General features: G+C 31.0%; 1 protein-coding gene across 5 annotated transcripts in view; it reads left to right on the plus strand.

Annotated features, from left to right (window-relative positions):
* The window catches only part of Cfh (complement factor H), an 82762-nt gene that overhangs the window by 35742 nt on the left and 24881 nt on the right, over positions 1–22139 (plus strand). For all 5 annotated transcript variants that reach the window (XM_078022521.1, XM_078022520.1, XM_078022519.1 and 2 more), the window contains exons 8-11: positions 585–779; positions 1190–1363; positions 20049–20231; positions 21498–21674. In XM_078022521.1, the coding sequence (XP_077878647.1) occupies positions 585–779; positions 1190–1363; positions 20049–20231; positions 21498–21674 (729 nt within the window). The remainder of the gene's footprint in view (positions 1–584; positions 780–1189; positions 1364–20048; positions 20232–21497; positions 21675–22139) is intronic.

Raw genomic sequence — 22139 nt, forward strand, 5'->3', positions numbered from 1 at the left:
ATGTGTGTATACATGAAGGCGATGAGGGGATTCTTTATAACATATCACATAAGATTTCTTGAAACAGAATCATATTGCCTGGAAAAAAATTAATACTATTTAGATATTCAAAGGACTAGGTTTTCTCTAAACAATCTCTTGAAAATGAGTGAATTTCAAGAAAATAAAAATAAACCTGACAATAAAATAAATAACAGCATTTAAATTTGTGTTAAATTATTTAATACATAAGAATAAATCAATAAGATATAATCATATTATACCTCATTGAAAAACATCTTAGCACATTAAAAACATCTCATTTCCCAACTGAAACTAGAATAAAACTATTGTTTATTATAACCTTATCTATTTTGATACTAACAAATTTTTCTAGTTGATTTCTCTGGTGACTGAAAAGATATCATTTGACTTCACTAACAAAGACCTCACAGAGCATAATCATCTGATTTCTGTGACTTATCTTTTCTTGAAAATCTTGTAATTATGTTAATAATAAGACAAAATTCATTACTTAAATGGTTTATTTCTGATATATTGCTCAATAAAATAAAATATTATTTATCCTATTTTTTTATCACAAGTGAAACCTTGTGATTTTCCAGAAATAAAACATGGACGTCTGTACAATGAAGAAAGATATAGACCATACTTTCCTGTACCTATAGGACAACGATATGCCTATGAATGTGATGAAAATTTTCTGCCTCCTTCAAAATCATACTGGGGTTACATTTATTGCACAAAAGAAGGGTGGCTGCCAGAAGTACCATGCATCAGTAAGTAAATGTCTTTACAATGATACATGTGTCTTTCAATGAGGGAAGAAAGAAGCACATAAGTATTTACAGTTGTCTTGCATGACAAATTAGGGCCAAGGGAAGAATTGTGTGTGCAAAAAGACCCAATTAGTTTTTTTCTTTTATAAGAAGCTCTTCATAAAAATCACATGAAAACCAAGGTTATAAGAAAACCTGTATCATTTACACGTTTTAGCTACAAAATTAAAGATGAATTCAATGTTATTGATTTTTATTTTTTAACAAACATTTGGTATAGTAGTTTTGGGTTTTTCTTAATTGCACATTTTTCAGATGCTATACATTTTCTAAATATTATAAAGGTAATTTTTAAACCAATATTTTGTTCAAATTAATGTTTTCACTTTTTATCACTTTATGCTCCTTAGGACAATGCATTTTCAATTATGTGGAAAATGGATATTACCCACGTGAAACAAGATATTCACTACATGAATCTGTTAAAGTTGACTGTTATCCTGGCCATAGTCTTTCAAATGGTCAAAACACAGCTACATGTACAGAGAATGGCTGGTCCCCTCCTCTCAAATGCATTCGGATTAGTAAGTAAAATGCTCTGATATCTATACTCGTGATTTTTTAAAGGCCCATCTACATTAAACTGGGGCAAAATATTTATAAAATTTTTTTTCCATGTTTCATGTAAGAGTGGAAATCAAAATTTATTGATAAGTATGTGGCAAAATAAGTGCACCTTAATAAACAGTATTCAAGAATATAGTAAAGAATTTGAATACAGGGGCTGGGGCTGTAGCTCAGTAGTGGAGCACCTGCCTTGCGTGTGTGAAGCGCTGGATTTGATCCTAAGCACCTTATAAAGATAAATAAATAAAGGTATTGTGTCCATATACAACTAGAAAATATATTTTAAAAAGAATTTGAATACAATATTTTTGGTTTAATTAAGTCATATGCATATACTATACGTTGAAATTAATCATTTGACTCAAAATTATTATAAAATTGTTATAAATAAAAAGTGAATACAATGAGAGTAAAAGATGTCAGTCAAGAAGTGATGGGGTATTTTTGCAGTATTGCCCTTTGTCTCTGAGTATTTCTGGGACATGTTACAGAAATGGGTCTTCTGGGAAATTGTACATATTTTGCTTTGGATTTTCTATAGAGCTTGTACTAATATACATTCTGGTCAATGCTGAATTCTTGCTCTACATTCTTGATAATGATTAAGTGATGTTTTATTTTAATATTTACTATATAAATGGCAATAAAGTGGTAAAGCACTGAAGTGTTGATATGTGCTTCTTTTATTAATAATTGGATTTAGCATACATTGTTATGGACTAATGGGAAGTTCATTTAATCTGTAAGACGAGGCTTGATTTTTTTTTAGATTATCTTTTTGGAAGCTTTGATGTTGGATTCTTAGTAATTCTAAATATCATTTTTTTTCAATTATGTGTATTACATATGTGTTCTTAATTTATGTGGCTTTTATTTTTTCTTTTATGTTTACTATGAATAATATTGTTCCTTTCACTATAAAATTAACTGTATTTTATTGCTTATGTTTTTGGGTTTTTAATAGTAATACTTCAGAATGTAGACATACTTTTTATTCTAAAAGTTATATCTTGTCTTCATATTATTAATTCATTTGCAGGTTATTTTTATGCATGATAATGACATTATTTCCTTTTAAAAACAATATGGGAAAATTCAATATTTCCCCAGTAATCCAATATTGTACCTTTTCATATATCATAAAAATGGATACTGACTATTTATACTGTGTATTTTATTTTGCAACATTAGCAAATAATATTTTAGTAATCTCTACCTTAATCACTATAGATTCATAATAAGTATCGCTATCTAATCAGGACTTTCACCCCAATCTTCTTTGTATCAGTTTCTTTGGGAGGTGACACTTTGATCTTCTGTAAACTTTTAAATTTAGCTTACCACATACTTTTAATTACCCTGTTTAGATTTTGTTTGCAGTTCTCTTGGGTCTGCAGAATAAGTTACAAATAATTCACAGCTTAATGATATTGACCTTTCCCTTTTAGAAATGAAGTATATTTCTATGTATATATTTCTACATATATATTCTGTATTTCATATCTAGGTCTTTTGAAACACATTTTTGCTAATGAGAGGCTTTGAGCTTTTCAGACTATATTCTTTGTAGGTAACAGGATTATCCATTACTTATTTAAGCTCTAAGAATGTTCTTTTATCTTTGGAAATTTTAAATTTTACAAGGTTTATATTATTATTTTCCTTAAAATTTGTATTGAGCTTTTATTTAATGGTTTTTAACTTTCTCTTCAGAACTATATTTTGCTTAATTCTTATTTTTCTATATTTTTTCTATCTGAAGTGTTTGTTATTTGGGTTAATCTGCTTTGAACATATAACTTTTATTTCTATATCTTTTTACTTTTTATGTTCTATGTAGGTAGATTGCTTTGACTTTTTTCTTTCAATAACTAAATTATATTTAAAAATGTTTTTAAAACTGCATATTTAATTTCTAAGGGCTGATTTTAAAAATTATATTAGTATGTATTTATAAATAGACTAATGAGCTTTGTTGTGACATATTCATAGTTTAATCAGTTTCATTCCCCACTACCTCCTCTGGTCCTTCTTCCTCCCTTGCTGGTCACCTTCTTATTTTTCAATTTCTAAGGGTTCACTTTTTAAAAAGACAAAATTTATTTAGGTATGAAGTATATACAAAGAAATTCACATGCATTTAGTGTGAAGGTGAAAGACTTTGATAAATTATATAAGTATAAACACAATGAAGTTTGAGATAGTTTTAATATTATGAGAAAGTTCTCTGGTTCTTTATCCACTGAGTCTACCCTCAATTCCATCAACATAGGTAATCAATGTTATTTCTGTCACTACAGATTAGTTTGCCTTTTGACAACTTTGTTATCAATAGATTTACACAGCATATTCATTTATATTTGGCTTTATTTTTCTCAGCAAAATGTAATTTTTTTCTGTTGTTTCTTGCATTAACAACTAATGTTTTTCATTACCAAGTCACATATCATTATACAAGTCAATGAGTATTTGGTTTTCTATTCCAATACTAATGAACATTTGGGTTATTTTCATGTTTTGGTAATTTTGATTGCACTCTTTATGAACATTTGAAGAAAATCTTTGTATAGACATATTTTAATCTTTATCTAGGATACATTTCTAAAATTGAAATTACTGAGTCATATGATATGTACATGACTAAATCTGTAAGAATTTGCTACATTGATTTTCAGGATTATTGGAATATTTTATACATTCCTATTGGCCACATATAAGAATTCCAATTGACTTGCATCTTCACTGACAAATAGGATGGCCAGTTTTAAAATTTTAGCCACACTGGCATATATGTAATGGTATGTCATTGTGCCCTCATTTTATTTTCCTGGTTGACTCTTTATGGTGAGCACTATTATATTTGCTTAGACATTATATCTGCAGGGACATTGTTATACTTTTTATTGTAAATTTAAATGTTTTTCCCACTTAAATTGTGTAGGTTATCTTATCATTCCATTGTGATAGTTCTTCATATAGTTAGGATGCAATTCCATTATCAGATATATGTCTATACATATTTTCTCATATTTTGTGGTTTATCTTCTGAGGTTCTAAGAGATTGTTTCCAGTAACATATATTCTAACTTTTGATGAAATCCAAATTAATCATTTTTGTGAGTTATTTTTTGATCTTATATAGATCATTTTTCCAATGCTAAATTTACCCCCAAATTTCCATATTTTTCCAGTAATATTTCTATATCTCATATCCATATGTTGATTGACATACTGTTATGTTTTTTATGAAATGGAATTTATTTTTATATGGATGTCATTCTTAAAAAAATAAAAATTTTAGAACTTGTGTTTTTTTTAATTGAATATACATTTATTCACTGGTACCAAAGATACCCATATGTCCCCAAATATCCATTTTCCCCTTCTTATAACAGAATCTGCATACTTTGTCTGGGCACATGAACATCTAGAATAAAGGCTCCTTCCAATTTAGGTATATCTACACAAATAAGTTTTGAACAATACAACATAAGGGAGAATGGTATTTGTGTTTTTTGAGCAATGAGAAACTTACATAATTGTCAAGAAATTGTTAAATGTAGGTTATATGATTTTTTAAAATATTTGTTATTTTTAGCTGTATTTGGACATAATAACTTTATTTTATTTATTTATCTGTGGTGCTGAAGATTAAACCCAGGGTCTTGATTGTGCTAATCGAGTGCTCTACTCCTGAGCCACAACCCCAGCCCAGTTTTTGTGTTTTTTATAGGCTTTTTATTCCTTTATTTTTTAAATAGATGTATGTATTTATTCTTATATCAATATACTCTGTCTTATTTACTGATGTATGAGTCCTCCACCTTTGTTCTTAAGTGTAGTAGACAAACTAATGGCCTCCTTACAACATATCAATTTTAACTCAGTATATACACGACATATTTTTGATATTTGGAATTTTAATTTTAATTTTAAAAACTTAGTGTTGTTTGAAGTTATAAGGTAATAGATTTTTTTGCAGAAGCAATAACATACAAATACATTATTTTTAAAAATAATTCTGCCTTATCTAGCTGTTTTCCATTTTATTTTACTTTTGATATCACCTTGTTGATTTCTATAAAAATTCTGCTGAGATTTGATTGAGACTGAGGGGAATATGTATATAATTGGGAGAATCATATTATAAAAATATTAATTCTTCCATTTAATGAACATGGTATGTCTCTTTGTTTATTTAGGACTTCTTTAATCTGTTCATTAATGCTTTTTAACTTCTAAAATGTGAGTTATGTACATATATTGTTAAATATTTTCTTAGGCAGCAGGAGAATTTAAAAATAATATTACATATTATATTTATTTTTTTCCATTTTTATTAAATCACATAGGATTCTAATGTGTTTCTTGTATATTAGGATCTTATTAAATTTACCATTGGTTTTGCAGTATATATCCTTCTGATTACATTCTTAAAACTTGTCTGTGTAACTAATTATACTATAAATCTATGTATTTAGATAAGCTTCTAAAGGATGTCTCCAGGGGAGTTTTGAACTTTAAGTAGAAAACTATTAATCACTACATATTGCATCTTATGCTTATCTTGGTCAACGTTTAACACTGGAATTCCTAACATCTTTGGAGATAACCACAGAACGTATTATTCCTCTAACAAAAGAATTCTGTCCTGACAGTTTATCTTCCTTTTATTGATCAACTTTTCTTAGTTAAAATATCTCATTGTCATTCTTTTTCATGCATTTTTAATAATGTATAGAATTGAAAAAGCAAAAAGAGAAGAACTACTGGTATGTAGGCATTGCTTTCCAGAAACATTAGAGTTTTAATAAATATTTCAGCATAAATTTATCTATAAAATGTGTTACTACCCCTGATTGTCTGCTCTAGGAATACAATATGAATATGTACTTTACTTTGTGTTTTTCATTTGGAATGCCTCCCAAAGGCTCGTGTGATAAATGCTTGATCCTCAGCTGATAGCACTATTAGGAGATGGTAGAAATTTCAGGAGGTGGGGCCTGGTTAGAAGAAGAAGTTTACTGGCAGACATGTCTTTGAAGAGTTCATTTTGTCTCTAGCCTCTGTCTCTGTCTCTGTCTCCCCTCCCACTTTCTCTGTTTTATCACAGGCCCATAGCAATGGAAGCAGCCACCATGGACTAAATTCTTGAAACTTTGAGCTAAAATAAATCTCTCCCATTTATGTTTTTTTTTTTTTTTTGTTTTTTGTTTTTTGTTTTGTTTTGTTGCCGGGGAGGGGGGAGTATTTTGTCATCATGATGGAAAGCTGACTAACATATTTTGTAACCAAATTATAGGCTTTTCCATATAGTTTTATAAAGGTAGTATTTACCTGACATATACATTAGTTTGTATATTCCAAAGGCAGGTACCCTTGGCAAGCACTAAGCTTGTTAATAGTTGGTATGGAAGGCATAGTAAACTCTTATTCTGAATTGGATCCAGTTTATGAAGCATTCTTTACTTTGAATATTGCCAGTCATCCACAAAACAAAGAGTTCTCCATCCACAAAGATATCATCTACAGCATAGACAAGACAATAAAGGACAGACAATAAATATTTTGGGTTTTGCTGCCATACATTTCTTAAAGAGAGAGAGAGAGAGAGAGAGAGAGAGAGAGAGAGAGAGAGAGAGAGAGAGAGAGAGAGAGAGAGAATTTTTTAAATATTTATTTCTAGTTTTTTTGGTGGACACAACATCTTCATTTGTATGTGGTGCTGAGGATCTAACCTAGGCTGCATGCATGCCAGGCGAGTGCACTACTTCTTGAGCCACATCCCCAGCCCCAGCCAAACATTTTGTTACTGTTATTCAACTGGCATTTTAGCATGAATGTTGTCTTAATGTAAAAATCATCAATATAGCTGTATTCTAATAACCTTTATTCACAAAAAGAGACAGGGGCAAAAATTTAGTCCACTGGCAATTATTTTTCCCCAAGTCAGGGTCCTGATGTATTGTAATACATGATAATATGACTAGTTAGACATTCCACAGATATTTGTTTTCGTCTAGGTTGTTAGTTATATGCTTTTCTCAAGACCTGTTTTTGAACAATGACCTCATGTGTTTCAGGGAGTTAACATTTCCCACAATTCACTTTCCAAAAGAAGTCCTGTCATACAAATAGCCAGTCAAAATGAAACCAAAAAACCCGACAATATTACATCTCTTCCAGATGTTTACCTTCAAGGTGCTATTAGCTTCATTGTAAAGCATTATGTGCATCCATTCATTTGTTTCAATCCCCCAGTACCTATTCTAGACCTTCACCTGCAAAAAACAAACAAACAAACCAACAAACAAACCAAACAAACAAAAAACAAACAAACAAACAAACAAAAAAACACCAAAACCCAACCAGGGAGGATTTCTATAGGCAAACAGCTATGATTTTGAGTATTTGTAAATACTGTCATAAAATTACTGTACATTCTTTTGTTCTCAACTTTTCACATGGTATCAAGGCAATAGTAACTTTTCCTTTCTGCATTGATGGTTTTTTTTTTGTTGTTGTTGTTTTTTGGTCAACAATATTCTCCCTTTTTTTCATTTAGCATTATTTTTTTTTCTTTACTTTCCATATGTCAATGCAACCAATGTTGGATTACTAGGTTCAGCAGAGAATTGAGTCATAAGATGGTAGCAATATCCACCTGGCTAATATTTCCCCTTGTGTTCCCCATTACATGGAGCAGGAATGCATATATATAAGGTTACAAATCTCTCATCCACTCTGTAGAAAAGAAGTAGAAATCATTAATTCTAGTTTAAACAGTGGAAGAAGGAATAATCCATGCAATAACTTTTGGAATTTGATCTGCAACAACTAGAAATATTGCCATGATATCATATTTAGCAATTGATCTTTCCCTAAACCTGCAAAAACAACCTAAGTTCCAGCTATATATGATCAGACAAAATAAAATTAAAAAGTCTTAGAAACAGTGAAGATGTTTGAAATTTCTGGTATCATGCCTTACTTTTCATCCCTATCTTTCCCAGGGTATTTCAAATATCTCTACAATGGTGGTTCTGTTTTACATCCATCAATGTTGAGTAACACACATTTACTGATGCAAACTATCCATTTATTTTCTAAAACACTCCCCTCTATATACACACACACCCAAATTATTAAGTAGAAATGTTCTCAATCGATTTTTTGTTCAATCAACTACATTTTAGGTCATGAGGACTTTAGTTCATTATATATTATGTTTCTCAGTCCTCTGTTCTATTGCACCTACTGTAAAATAAATGCTTTCCTTGACCAGATAATATATAACCTGTGGGTCTAATTTAAGTGCAGTCCTTAAATTACAATTCTTACCTATTTACTCTGTGCTATTGTAGAGAAATTTGTTTCAGTTACCAGGTATGGAAGTCCATATCTAAAATTACATTATGGCTAAAGCCATCTGAAACTAGGGGAAAACAAATTTACCAGATTTCTTCCAAGGTAAGGAATAGATATATTTGGTATGCAGTGATCCTATTACTTTTTTGTCTGGTAAATGAAAAAAATAACAGAGCCTAATAATATTTCTTGATTTGACATGAAATATTTTTATTCTTTTTAATTACATGTAACATTAGGATACATTTTGACATGATCACAAAAGTATGGAATATAATTTGTTCTAATTCAGTCCCCAACATTTCTTTCCTCCCCTATTCCTGCCCTCGCCTGTTCCCCTCTTTCTCTACTCCACTGATCTTTCTGTACTTTACTTATACTTTTTTAAAAAATAGTGTGTTATGGATATACTTGGTGCTGTTATTCACTCTGCTATATTCATGCTATATTTTAATCAAATTCATCCCACTCTACTTCCCTTTTCCGGTCCTTCCATCCTCCACCTCCATCCCTTCCATCTACTCAACTGATCTTTCCTTTGTTTTGATGAAATTCCCTCTCTCTTTTTCCCCCTCTCTCTCTTCCTTTTTTATTTCCCCCCTTATTTTGGATTAGCCTTCACATATTTGATGTTTGACTTTTTGGGATTGGCTTATTTTGCTTAGCATGATAGTCTCCTATTTCATCCATTTACTGGCAAATGCCATAATTTCATTCTTCTTTATGGCTGAGAAATACTCCACTGTGTATATATAACACATTTTCTTTATTCATTCACCTGTTGAAGGGCATCTAGGTTGGTTCCATAGCTTGTCTATTTGTGAATTATGTTACTGTAAACATTGATGTGGCTGTATCTCTGTAGAATGCTGATTTTAAATCTTTGGATATATACCAAAGAGTAGGATAGCTGGGTCATATGGTGCTTCCATTCCCAGTGTTTTGAGGAATCTTCTTGCTGTTTTCCAGAATAGCTGTACTATTTTGTGGCCCACCAAAGATGTATGAGGATACCTTTTCCCCCACATCTGTGCTAACATTTAAGTGTTTTTTTTTTTTTGTATTGGACATTGAACACAGAAGTGCTTAACCACTGAGCCACATCCCCAGAACTTTTTATATTTTATTTTGAGACAGGGTCTTGCTAAGTTGCTTAGGCTCTCACTAAGTTGCTGAGACTTTGAACTCCTGATTCTCCTGCCTCAGCCTCATAAGCTGCTGAGATTAGAGGCATGAGTCAATGCACCTGGCAGCACTTATTTTTCTTTGTATATTGATGATTGCCATTCTGACTAGAAATAAAATCTCAATGCAGCTTTGATTTGCAATTCCCTAATTGCTAGAAGTTTTCTTTTCTTATGTTTATTGACCATTTGTATTTCTTTTTGTGTGTGTGTGTGTGTGAAGTGTTTATTTAGTTCTTTTGGCCATTTATTGCACTCCTGCTCGCTCGCTCGCTCTCTCTCTCTCTCTCTCTCTCTCTCTCTCTCTCTGTCTCTCTCTCTCTCTCTTTGGTGTTAAGCTATTTTTTTTCTTTGTATGTTCTGCATATTAATGCCCATCTGAAGAGCAGGTGGTAAAGACCCCCCATTCTGTAGAATCTCTCTTCACACTCTTTGTTTCCATTGCTGTGCAGAAGCTTTTTAATTTGATGTCATCTGACTTATTTTTTTATTTTACTTTTTACAGTTTAAGAGTCTTTTTAAGGAAGTTGTTGTACTGACATGTTGGACTGTTGAGCCTACATTTCCTTTTATCAGCTGCAGGATTTCTGGTCTAATTCCTAGGCTTTTAATCCACTTTAAGTTGACTTTTGTGCAGCATGAGAGATAGAGGTTAAATTTCACTCTTCCACATATGGATTTTGAGTTTTCCCGAAACCTTTGGTAAAAAGGTTATCTTGCTTTTTTATAGCATATGTTTTTGGCATATTTGTCTATTGTCAGATAACTTATTTATGTGAATTTGTCTCTGTGTCTTCTATTTGGTTCCACTGGTCTTCATGAATGTTTTGGTGCCAGTACTAAAACATGTGCCTTTGTTACTGTAGCTTTGCAGTGAAGTTTGAGTGCTGTAATTTTGTTGCCTCCAGCTTCACTCTTCTGGGTCTCCTATATTTACAAATGAATTTCAGACCTTATTTTTCTCCTTCCATAAAAAATATCATTAGAATTTTGATGGGGAAGGTTGAGGTTGTGGCTTGGAGGTAGAGCACTTGCCTAGCATGTGTGAAGCACTGGGTTCAATCCTCAGCACCACATAAAATAATAAATAAAGATATGTGACCACCTGTATCTAAAAAATAAATATTAAAAAAAGAATTTTGATGAAGATCTTATTGAATCTGAATAGAACCTTTGATAGTAGAGTTACTTTGACATCTATCTAAGAACATGGGATGTCTTTCCATCTCCAAAGTTTTCCTTCAATTTTTTTCTTTAGTATTCTATAGTTTTCATTGTAGAGTTCCTTCACTGCTTTTAGATTGATTCTTAAGTGTTTTTTGTTTGTTTATTTGTTTGTTTGTTTGTTGAGGCTATTGGAATGGGATAGTTTTCCTAATTTCCTTTTCAGCAGATTAATTATTGGAGTATAGGAACTTAATTGATTTCTGAGTGTTGATTTTATATCCTGGTATTTTGCTGAATTGATTTATGAGCTATAGAAGTCTTGTGGTAGTTTTTTTGGGGGAGGGGTCCCTTAAATAGAGGATCATCAGCAACAGAGATAATTTGAGCTCTTCTTTTCCTAGAGTTTCAAGTACTGTGATGTACAGGAGAAGTAAAAGTGCCTTGTTTTTAGAAGAAATGCTTTTAGTTTTTCTCTATTTAGTATATTGTTGGCCTTGGGTTTATCATATGTAAGTTTCTTCTTACATTAGTTTTACAAAAACATCAGTTTTTCTAATGTTTTAAACATAAATAGGTGCCATACTTTATCAAATGCTTGTTCTGCATTTATTGAGATAATTTTGCAATTCTTAACCTTGACTCTTTTTTTGTGGTAAGTCACAGTTATTGATTTTCATCTGTTGAACCAACCTTGTGTCCCTGGGATGAAGCCCATTTGATCACAGTGCACTATCTTTTTAATGTGTATTTGTTTGCAGTTTGTCAACATTTTATTAAGAAATCTTTCATCTATGTTGTTCAAGGACATTAGCATGAAGTTTTCTTTCCTTAATACGTCTTTGTCTGGTTATGATATCAGGGTGATTCTGGCTTCATAGAATGAGTTTGGCAGCATTATCTTCATTTATATTTCATGGAAATGATTCCAGGAGGACTGGTATAAATTCTTTTTTCAAGGTCTAGTAGAACTCAGCTGAGAATCTCTCTGGTCCTGGGCTTTTGTTGTTGTTGTTGTTGTTGTTGTTGGAAGGCTTTTGATGGCAGCTTTAATTTCTTCACTTGACACTGAAATGTTTAAGTTTTCTATATCCTCCTGGTTTAATTTGGGTAGTTCCTGTGTCTCAAGGTTTTCTAACTTTTCGATGATAAATTTTCAAAATAGTTTCTGGTGATTCTTTGAATTTCAGTAGTGATATTTTCTTTTTCATTTCAAATTTTGTTAATTTGATTGTTTCTTCTCTTTGTTTAGTTTGGCTAAGGGTTTATCAATTTTGTTTATCCATTCAAAAGACCAACTCTGTGTTTCAGTGATCTTTTTTTATTTTCTTAATTCTCAATTTCCCTGAGTCCTGGTATGATTTTAATTTTTTTCTGATTTCTACAGATTTTGGTGATGGTTTGTTTTTTTTTCTTGTAGGACCTTGAGATGTAATGCTAGATTTTTATTTGATATCTTTCTATTTTAAACTGCCATAAATATTCCTCTTTATACTATTCCAGAGATTTTGATATGTTGTATGACTATTCTGATTTCTTCTAAAAATATTTTTTTATTTCTTCATTGATTTCTTCTTTTTCCAATTCATCATCCAAAAATGTATTATTTAATCTCCAGGTGTTATACTGGTTTCTGTTTTTTTTTATCTTATCATTGATTTCTAATTTTATTCCATAATAATCTGATAGAATGCAAACAATTATCTCTATTATTTTTGCATTTGCTAAGATTTGCTTTCTGATATAAGTTATGGTCTATTTAAGATAATTTTTCATGTGCTGCTGAGAATAAAGTGAATTCATCTATTGATGGATGAAATATTCTGTACATACCTGTTAGGCCTATATTATTAATAATATTTTAGTTCTATAAAATGTTTACTTAGTTTATATCTGGATGGTATATATAGTGATAAAAGAGGTGTGTTAAAGGTAGCCAGTAATATTGTATTGTAGTCTATTTGAGTTAATGTTGAGAAAAGTTTGCTTTATATATATATATATATATATATATATATATATATATATATATATATATATATAATGTATATATACACACACACACCATTTTAGAGGGCATAAATATTTGCAATTGTTATATCTTGTTGTCTGATTTTCTTAAGCAGTATGAAGTGAACTTTTCCAATACTGAACTTTTCCATTTCTTCTGATTAATTTTGGCTTGAAGTTCGAATTTCTGATACAAGAATAGCTTTCTCTGCTTGTTTTCCAGTACCATTTGCATAGTATGGTTTTTCCCATCATTTCACCTTCAGTCTGTAGATGTCTTTCACTATGAGATAAAGATAGAATATTGTTGGGTCTTGTTTTTTTATTAAAATCTGCCAATCTATATCTTTGATTGAAGATTTTAGAGCATTTATATTTATGTTATTTTAGAGAGTTGATTTTTATATTCTGAATTTTTATTTATTTCTAATATTTAAATCAGATTTGATTCTCTGTTAATTATCTATTCTTCTAGTGTAATTCCTCCTTATACTGGTTTTCATTTCTTCTTCATGAAATATTTCATCAAATAAGTTTTATAGCAGGATTTCTGAATATGGATTCTTTTAGCTTCTTTTTTGCAGAAGATTTTTATTCATCTTCAATTTTGAAGGTCAATATTGCTGGGTATAATATTCTTGGCTGGCCTCCATTTTTCTTCAGAGCTTGGTATATATTTTTCTAATCCCTCCTGGTTTTTAGGATCTGGGTTGAGATATCAGTTGAAATCTAGACAGGTTTACCTCTAAATGTGATGAGCTACTTTTCTCTTGCAGCTTTTAAAATTTCTATCCTTCTTTTATATGTTAGGCATTTTCATTATAATGTGTCTTGGAGTAGATAGGTTGTGATTTTGTGTATTTATAGTCCTATATAACTCTTGTATTTGAATTTCCATCTCATTCTTAATGTTTGGAAAATTTTCTGATATTATTTCATTGAAAAGATTTTATATCTCTTTAGCTTGAACTTCAGAGCCATTATCCTCCCTGGTGCTTCTTAAATTTTGCTTCTTGATGTTATCCAAGATTTTTTAATATGCTGCTCATATTCTTTTAGCATCTTTTATTTTTGGCCAACTTTATTTCAAGTTTATGTACTTTGTCTTCAAGGCCTGAAAATCTATCTTCAAAGTGGTTTATTCTATTGGTAATGCTTTTCATTGGATTTTTAATTTGGTTTATTGAGTCTTTCATTTTCAGATTTTTTCAGAATGTATATCTCTTTTATTAAGTGATCTTTGACTTCCTGTATTTTCTTCTTTAATTTTACTTCTTACATCTTCTTTTAGCTCATGGAACATTTAGCTATGAATTTCCTAAATTCTTTCTCTGACAATTTCCCCACTGTAGCATTAATGCAGTCATTTGTTTAAGCATTATGGGTTGTTTGGGATGATTCATTCCCCTTCTTTTTCACATTGTTTTTATGTCTACCCATCTATTGGGATAGTTTTCATTTCTTCTTTTAAGCAAGGGACTACTTTATGAGCTCTTTTTCTTTTCAGAGACCTGTGGTGGTTGAATATCCAGATATTGATACTTTAAGTCAGTTTGTGACATATGCTGATCCCAATATCATACCACTTTGAGAGATGTCACTGGATACTTATTATTATTATTATTTACTATAATTACTTCATAGTCACGCTATGTATTATTTAACCTTATGAGAAATGAAAACTTGTTGATATTGTTCTTCACAGTCCCTCAAGTCCAGGTTTAAAACTTGTAGTAAAGTTTTGGAATAGGTCAAAAGTAGTTATTATGTTTAGTAAAGTTGCTATAATTTACAATGAGGGCTAAAAGAAAGAAATAAAAAAAAGATTGGTCAACAAAAAAAAGGAAAAAAGGAAAGCAAGAAAGAAAGAGAACAAGAGAAAACAAACAAACAAAAAAACATGTAGTAGATATCCATTAGTTTTGGGGTATGGATTGCTTCAGAGTTACTGAGGCACAGGAGCCAACCCCCTACTTGCTATGGAATGTCCACCAGCCTGTTGTGGTTTGTAAGGTCAGGGACCTGTAGATGACTGCTTGGAGAGTACAGTCTTGTGGCTTGGTTGTTTTTATTGTGTGTAGGAGTTCAAGATGCAGGCTCTATTGTGTCCATGTAGCTGCTCCCCTTGGCATGGTCCTTTTCATGGTTGTGAATTTTCTGTGGGTGTTCTGTGGTGCAGAAGCATTGCCCTTGCCCATGCTGCTCTCTAGGTTCTGTAGTAACCTGACTCAGGTGGTTCACCTAGGTTCTAGTTTCCACTGCCCCTGCTTTTAACAGCAGGCATCAATTCCTTCAGTTGACTATGACTGCTGACAAGGCCAGCCAGTCCTTTTACTCATCATTTGTGCTGTAGGTCAGGCTGGGAGCAGTCAATTCCTGCTGTTTTGGATCAGGAAATTTTCAGCCTTTGCGTTACCTCCCTCTGGCTATATTTTTAGGTGCCTTCCAATTAAGTTTACTTAGGTATTCAGTGAACTTCTTTTAGCAACTTCTTTCATTGGCTGCCACTATCCAGAAACTTGATTTCTATGTCACTGGATATTCCAGCAGCTGTTTCTTTTACCATGTTTAATTGCTATCTACACAACTTTGGTGAAGACTCTGAAAAGCTTTTGCCTACTTTTCTTTGGGTTGTTTTTTTATTACTAAATGTTGAAACTGCTTAATATATTATGGATACACTTTTATTGGGTAGACATGCTGCAAATATTTTAGTCCCATCTGTAGCTTTGTTGTTCACTTTGTTAACTGTGTAGTTCATAGAGCAAAGTGTTTAATATTTAATTTCATTCAAAGTATCAAAATTTTCATTTGTGGAACATGACTTTTTGTGAGTACAATTCACAATCTCTTTGCTGAAACCAAGGTCATATACTTTTGTCAAAGTTCACATTTTACCTTTAGTAGATGATTCAATTTTTGAGTTAATTTTTGTATGAGGCTTATGTGGAGACTTGTTATTGTCCTTTTGAATGCCTGATTGTTCCAATAACATTTTTTGAAAAGATAATGTTTCCTCCACTGATTTGATTTTGCTTTTGATCCTTTGTTAAATAGCAATTGACCATGACATAAATCCAGTTCTGGACTATACCTTCTCTTTCATTACTCTATAATTTCACAACATCACTGACTGTTTTAATTACTATTGCATTATATAAGACAAAATATTCTATATAAGTCGTCTACCTTCTTTTTTCCTTTTTAAAATTTTTAGACATAAAAGCATAGAAATTGTGCATATTAGTGGGGTAATGTGAGACTTCCATATGTATTTAAATTAGATTAAACACATCTATTTCCTCAAACATTTTTAAGAATTGTATTACTATTGTAGTCTCTTTGCCTTTTCATGTAACTTTTAGAACCAGCTTTTTCAGAAATATTGACAGGCACAATGGTTCATGCCTATAATCCCAGTGGCTTAGGAGGCTGACGCAGGAGGATTCCAAGTTCAAAGTCAGCCTCAGCAACAGCAAGGTGCTAAGTAATTCAGTGAGATCCAGTCTCTAAATAAAATATAAAAAAGGGCTAAGGGATGTGGTTCAGTGGTTGAATACTCTTGAGTTCAATCACTGATACCCACCCCCTAAAAAAAGAAACATGAAATACTGCTTGGTTCTTTATTGAGATTGAGATATACATACATACAATGTATGTGTATATGTATATATATATACATATACATATATATATACATATATATGTATATGCAATACATATATGCATATATATAGGTTATCAATATAATATTATTGGGTTTCAATTCATAAATATATATCTGTATTTAGTTATACCTTCTTTGAAACCTTATACCTTGGTTTTGTGGTTTCAGCATAAAGATCCTATCTGTATTTTGTTAGATATATGACTCATATTTTTAATGTCATTATTTTTTCTTGAGTGAGCTGTGGTAGTCTGTGGCTTTCAATGACTTAATTAATTCACCTAAGTTGTTATATTCATTGACCTAAATCAAAATATTTCTTTTGTGTTCTTTTAATATACATAAAAACTAGTGAGGCCATTACTAGCATTGCTATTATTGGCAACTTGCATATTCTCTGTTTTATTTCTTTTGTTATTTCCTGACAAATATGTTTAAAAGTTTAATCAATTTTAGGGACCTTCTAAAATAACAGCTTCTAATTTTTATGTGTGTGTATGTGTATATGTATGTGTATATTCTATATATGATGGAAATTACATATAATAAATATATATTATGTGTATTTGTTATATATTAAATATATCATGTATTAATATATAGTGTGTATATAACATAATATGTAATGTGTATATATTCTATATTATACGTAATATTTCTTTTTCTGCTTTATCATTTTAGTTCAAATCTTTGTTTTTTCCTTTTATCTGCACACTTCATATTCAATTTTTTCTTCTTTTGCTAATGTATTAAGATAGAGGCTAAAGTAATTTTTTAAAAAATATTTTTTAGTTATTGATGGACCTTTATTTTATTTATTTGTATGTGGTGCTGAGAATCCAACCCAATCATCACACTTGTGAGGCAAGCACATTACCACTGAGCCACAACTCCTGCCCCCCACCCGCCCCAGGCTAAAGTAATTGATGTAGAACCTTAATCCTTTCTGTACAGATATTTAGTGTCATCAATTCATTCCATAATGCTTCAGTGGCACTCCAGAATTTTGATACAGTTTGTACATTGATGTTTGGATGGAGAAGAGTGAACATTACCCAAATAGTTTTGTGTGTATGTGGGATGGGAGGTAGATATTGACAAAACTGTTTTTTCTTTCACTTTCCTTCTATCTTCTGACTGAAGAAACAGGCTTTTCTTTATCATTACTTCTTGGTGTTTGGGGTTGGAAACGTGGACAATTACCTGGTTTTTGTTTTTATTCTTTGCAGTACTGGGGATTGAACCCAGGCCTCACAAATGTTAGGCAAATGCTACATCCCCATCCTGGATCACCTGTTTTGAACTTTGCTTTGAAAAACTAAGTTTGTTTGAACATTTTTATCTGTTTTAGTGTTATTAACACTGGATCAGGGAGCTTTTACTCTGGGACTAGTTTATTCAGAATATTAATAAGGCGACTTTACTAAATGATCTAGTCCAAGGCTCTTTCTACTCTTACCATTCAAAATTGAATTTCTCCCAATGTGTGAGTGCTCTGGAATCTTTGACCTTATTCTCCAGTGGTTTTCTTCCCTCTGGTAGTTATTCTTTGTTGCCCAGCTTCATGGAGTTTTGTCCTACAACATGTCAGCGTTCAGCTAAAGGATTTAGGGCATTGCTGTGCAGATTTGTAGTTCTTTCACTCTATGATTTCTTCCTCTTTGGTTTTCTATCCTAAAAATTCTTGTGACCTCAATCTCCTTTAAAACACTGATTATTGATTCCTTTGTTTATCAAAACTGCTATCTTTTGCTTGGATTTTTCCTGTCTGCTGTTTTCAGGAGAACTCCTCCTGTTTTAACTCTGAGATTGTCCTCAGGTGGTGCTGCTTGTATTCCAGTCCACAACAAAAGTGATTTTTGACTATTAGTTCAGTTTCTTCATTATTTGTGGCTGGAACTCTGTTTCCATTTATTATTCTTGCTTGGTCTTCATCAGTTTTATTTCTGTACAAAATCACTCTTGCTTGTTTACTTTGCCTCATTTGTTTTCCAATTTATTTCTGCTATTTTATTTCCCCAGAATTGATAATCATGTTGGCTTTTGTTTGCTTCTTTCTAATTTCTTAAAGTGAACAAATTATTGATTTTTATTCTTTAATAATGGAATTCTAGCTATTTAATGCTAAATTTCCCTTTTAGCACTACTTAAGTGTCAGTTTGTGTTTTATTTAATGTTTTTATTATCATTCAGTCAAACATATTTAGTGTTTTTTTATGTTTCCTTTTTAATCTATATACATATGAAGCTTTATTATGGGAAGAAACCTAATAACTGACAGATGTCAACTTTTAGTTTCAAGTTAAGTTATATGTAATTTGAGGAATCATCATTTTAGCCTGAAAACATCAAGGAATATGTTGCTCTTTGTCATCTTCTTTGAACTCTATGCATCCATTATGTTTTAAGCACACAATTATGATGACATTTTAAATTCTTGGAGCCAGTAGTAACTATGCTGACAGATTCTTTAAGATCATTACCTGATTGGAGGAACCTCAATTGGCTAGATGAGGCTTGGGTATTTTCAAATTATTTTCAGTTTTAAAGCAAGTCCTAAGGGAAAATAAACACATTGCCTATGGAGTTATGGCATGCTCTTGGATTCTGGATTCATTCATCCCCTAAATCCTTTAGCTAAATTTGTTTGTTTTTTGTTTTCAATATAAAAAATAAATCTTCATATGTTTAATTTTTAAAAATTTGAATTACTAGAGATATTTTTAAAGAACAACATGAAATCATAATGTTCCTTTTGATTTAACAAACTGTGAGGAAAGAGTATTTTCAACATTAAAGATAATAATCTATTTTTAAAGCAGAGAGTTAAATTAATGCCTATTGTAGGCCGAATACAAAGGATTGTTTTGGTTAGTAGGCTAAATAGTCCATGTAACTTTTTTCTGCCATATTTCTATCATGTAATGCTTCCAAGGAAATCTAACTACATTATTGTAATTAGAATTACATTATTGTAATTAATTTTATTAAAACTTCTTATAATTTCTCAGAAAGGATTATAAATGTTTAATTCTAACCTTCTTACCAAAAGAAAACATTTCATAAAGGACCTTTATTTAATATCTTTGGAAACTCATTGCTTAATTTCTGTAGCACAATAACCTGGATGATTAATAATTATTCCAGATATTTAGACACAAATGGCTCATTATTTTTTGCACTGTCATATTATTAGAGTCTTTATATAATTACATGTGCTTGTCTTTTCTTTATCCTTTTCCCTTCTAGAAACATGTTCAAAAAATGATATAGAAATTAAGAATGGGTTTCTTTCTGAATCTGACTTTATATATAATCTAAATAAAGTAACACAATATAAGTGCAAACCAGGCTATGTAACTGAAGATGGTAAAACATCGGGATCAATTACCTGCCTCCAAGATGGATGGTCAGCTCAACCCTCCTGTGTTAGTAAGTGGTTTATTATATTAGTATCATTATCCTGATGATATACAAAAGTTTAACTTTATTCTTTCTTGATGTGACTATGTTTCATTTTAATAGGCAAATAAAAACATTTGATGAAAAGTATATGTCATCATTTTTTTTTTTCTCAGAATTGCTAGTATGGTAGAACATAAATACATCTTTCCTCCCCTGACAGACATTTTAAAGAATACTATGATTTAGAGGTGACTCAGAGAGCTTCATGTGTATTCTGGTGCTGACTCATTTATTTTAGCTGAGATCTTTGTCACTGTTAGGTATACCTGTGTTTTAGGTGGTCAACCTCTTGTATCAAAGACTTTGATCCCAGACATAAAAGTAATGTTCTTAGTGAAAATATGGAGCCTTGGTATATAACCTCAGAATATTTTAACCTTTATAACTTATATGTTTGACATTGTAAGATAGGTCTACTTCTGAAAAACCTCCCCCCTTAAACATCTGCATAAACATCTAGGTATTTGAAAGGAGGGAGTGTTTCAAGATTATACCAGGTTTTGCTATGTTGAAAGATTTTCCTGCTATAATACCCAAGGTTAATAAAGATTTTCTAGGAATGATTATTTCTGTTTATCTTATTAAACTCAAAGTTATTCAGTAATATTTTACAATATTTTGACATGACTAAGATATTTATTCTTCTTAATTTCTATTCCTTATTTTGCAATTTCTATGCTTACAGCATCTAGCTAAAAAATGGTACAAATTGCTGCCTTATAAAACTCATCATATGCTAAATTCTGATAAATAACCCATTATGAAACTTTCTTATTAAGAAATAGAAAATCTTATTTAAGATACATTAATATTTTGTTAATCAATCCACATTTCTTCTATTATGTCACAACTACTAATAAGTCTGACATCTTAATTCTCAAAATGCCATCCCAGTCTTCGAAAACAAGTAATACATATTTATTTTATTACTAGCATTTATTACTATTTTATTACTAGCATAAGGTAAATGCTTAAATAAAGTAGAATTTTAAAAAGTTTTTAAAGTAAACTTTTTAGAGAGTTTAAGCAATCAGAAAAAGGTTATGAAGGAACATTTTTAATTTATTGTAACTTTCAGAAAAATGACTTATCATTGGTCTTAGGCTATTTTTGTACAATACTTAATTCTAATCACATATTTACTTATAAAGTCTGTGTTCTTGGGTTGAGATTTACTAGTATTGTCATTCAAATTACAATAGAAATAAAATCCTCAATTTTATTATGCATTAGAATCTTGTGATATGCCAGCATTTGAGAATGCTAAAACCAAAAGTAACGCCACCTGGTTTAAACTCAATGACAAATTGGACTATGAATGTAATGTTGGGTTTGAAAACAGATTCAAGCGTGCCAAAGGATCCATAGTATGTCAGGACAATGGATGGTCACATATACCCACATGTTATGGTAAGTATTGTCTCAGAAATTTTTGTTTTTTGTTTTCAATATAAAAAAATAAATTGGCATGTGTTTAATTTTTAGAAATTTGAATTACCTATTTGAAGTACCTATATTTTTAAAGAACAACATGAAATCATGATGTTCCTTCTGATTTAACAAACTGGGAGGAAGGAGTATTTTCAACATTAAAGATAATAATCTATTTTTAAAGAAGTGAGTTAAATTAGTGCCTCTTGTAGGCCGTATACAAAGGATTGTTTTGCTTAGTAGGCTAAATAGTCCATGTAACTTTTTTTTTGCCATATTTCTATCATGCAATGCAGCCAAGGAAATCTAATTACATTATTGTAGTTTCTTTGATATGTCCAATTAGAAGACTATAAAAAATGTGGTGGATTTGGCAATATGGGGCTCCTGTTGGAAATACTCGTAAGGGTTGCCAATAAGACCATCCAATTTTGTAACAGGAGG

The sequence above is a fragment of the Ictidomys tridecemlineatus genome, chromosome 10, assembly GCF_052094955.1.
Source record: "Ictidomys tridecemlineatus isolate mIctTri1 chromosome 10, mIctTri1.hap1, whole genome shotgun sequence".
NCBI classification, from domain to species: domain Eukaryota; kingdom Metazoa; phylum Chordata; class Mammalia; order Rodentia; family Sciuridae; genus Ictidomys; species Ictidomys tridecemlineatus.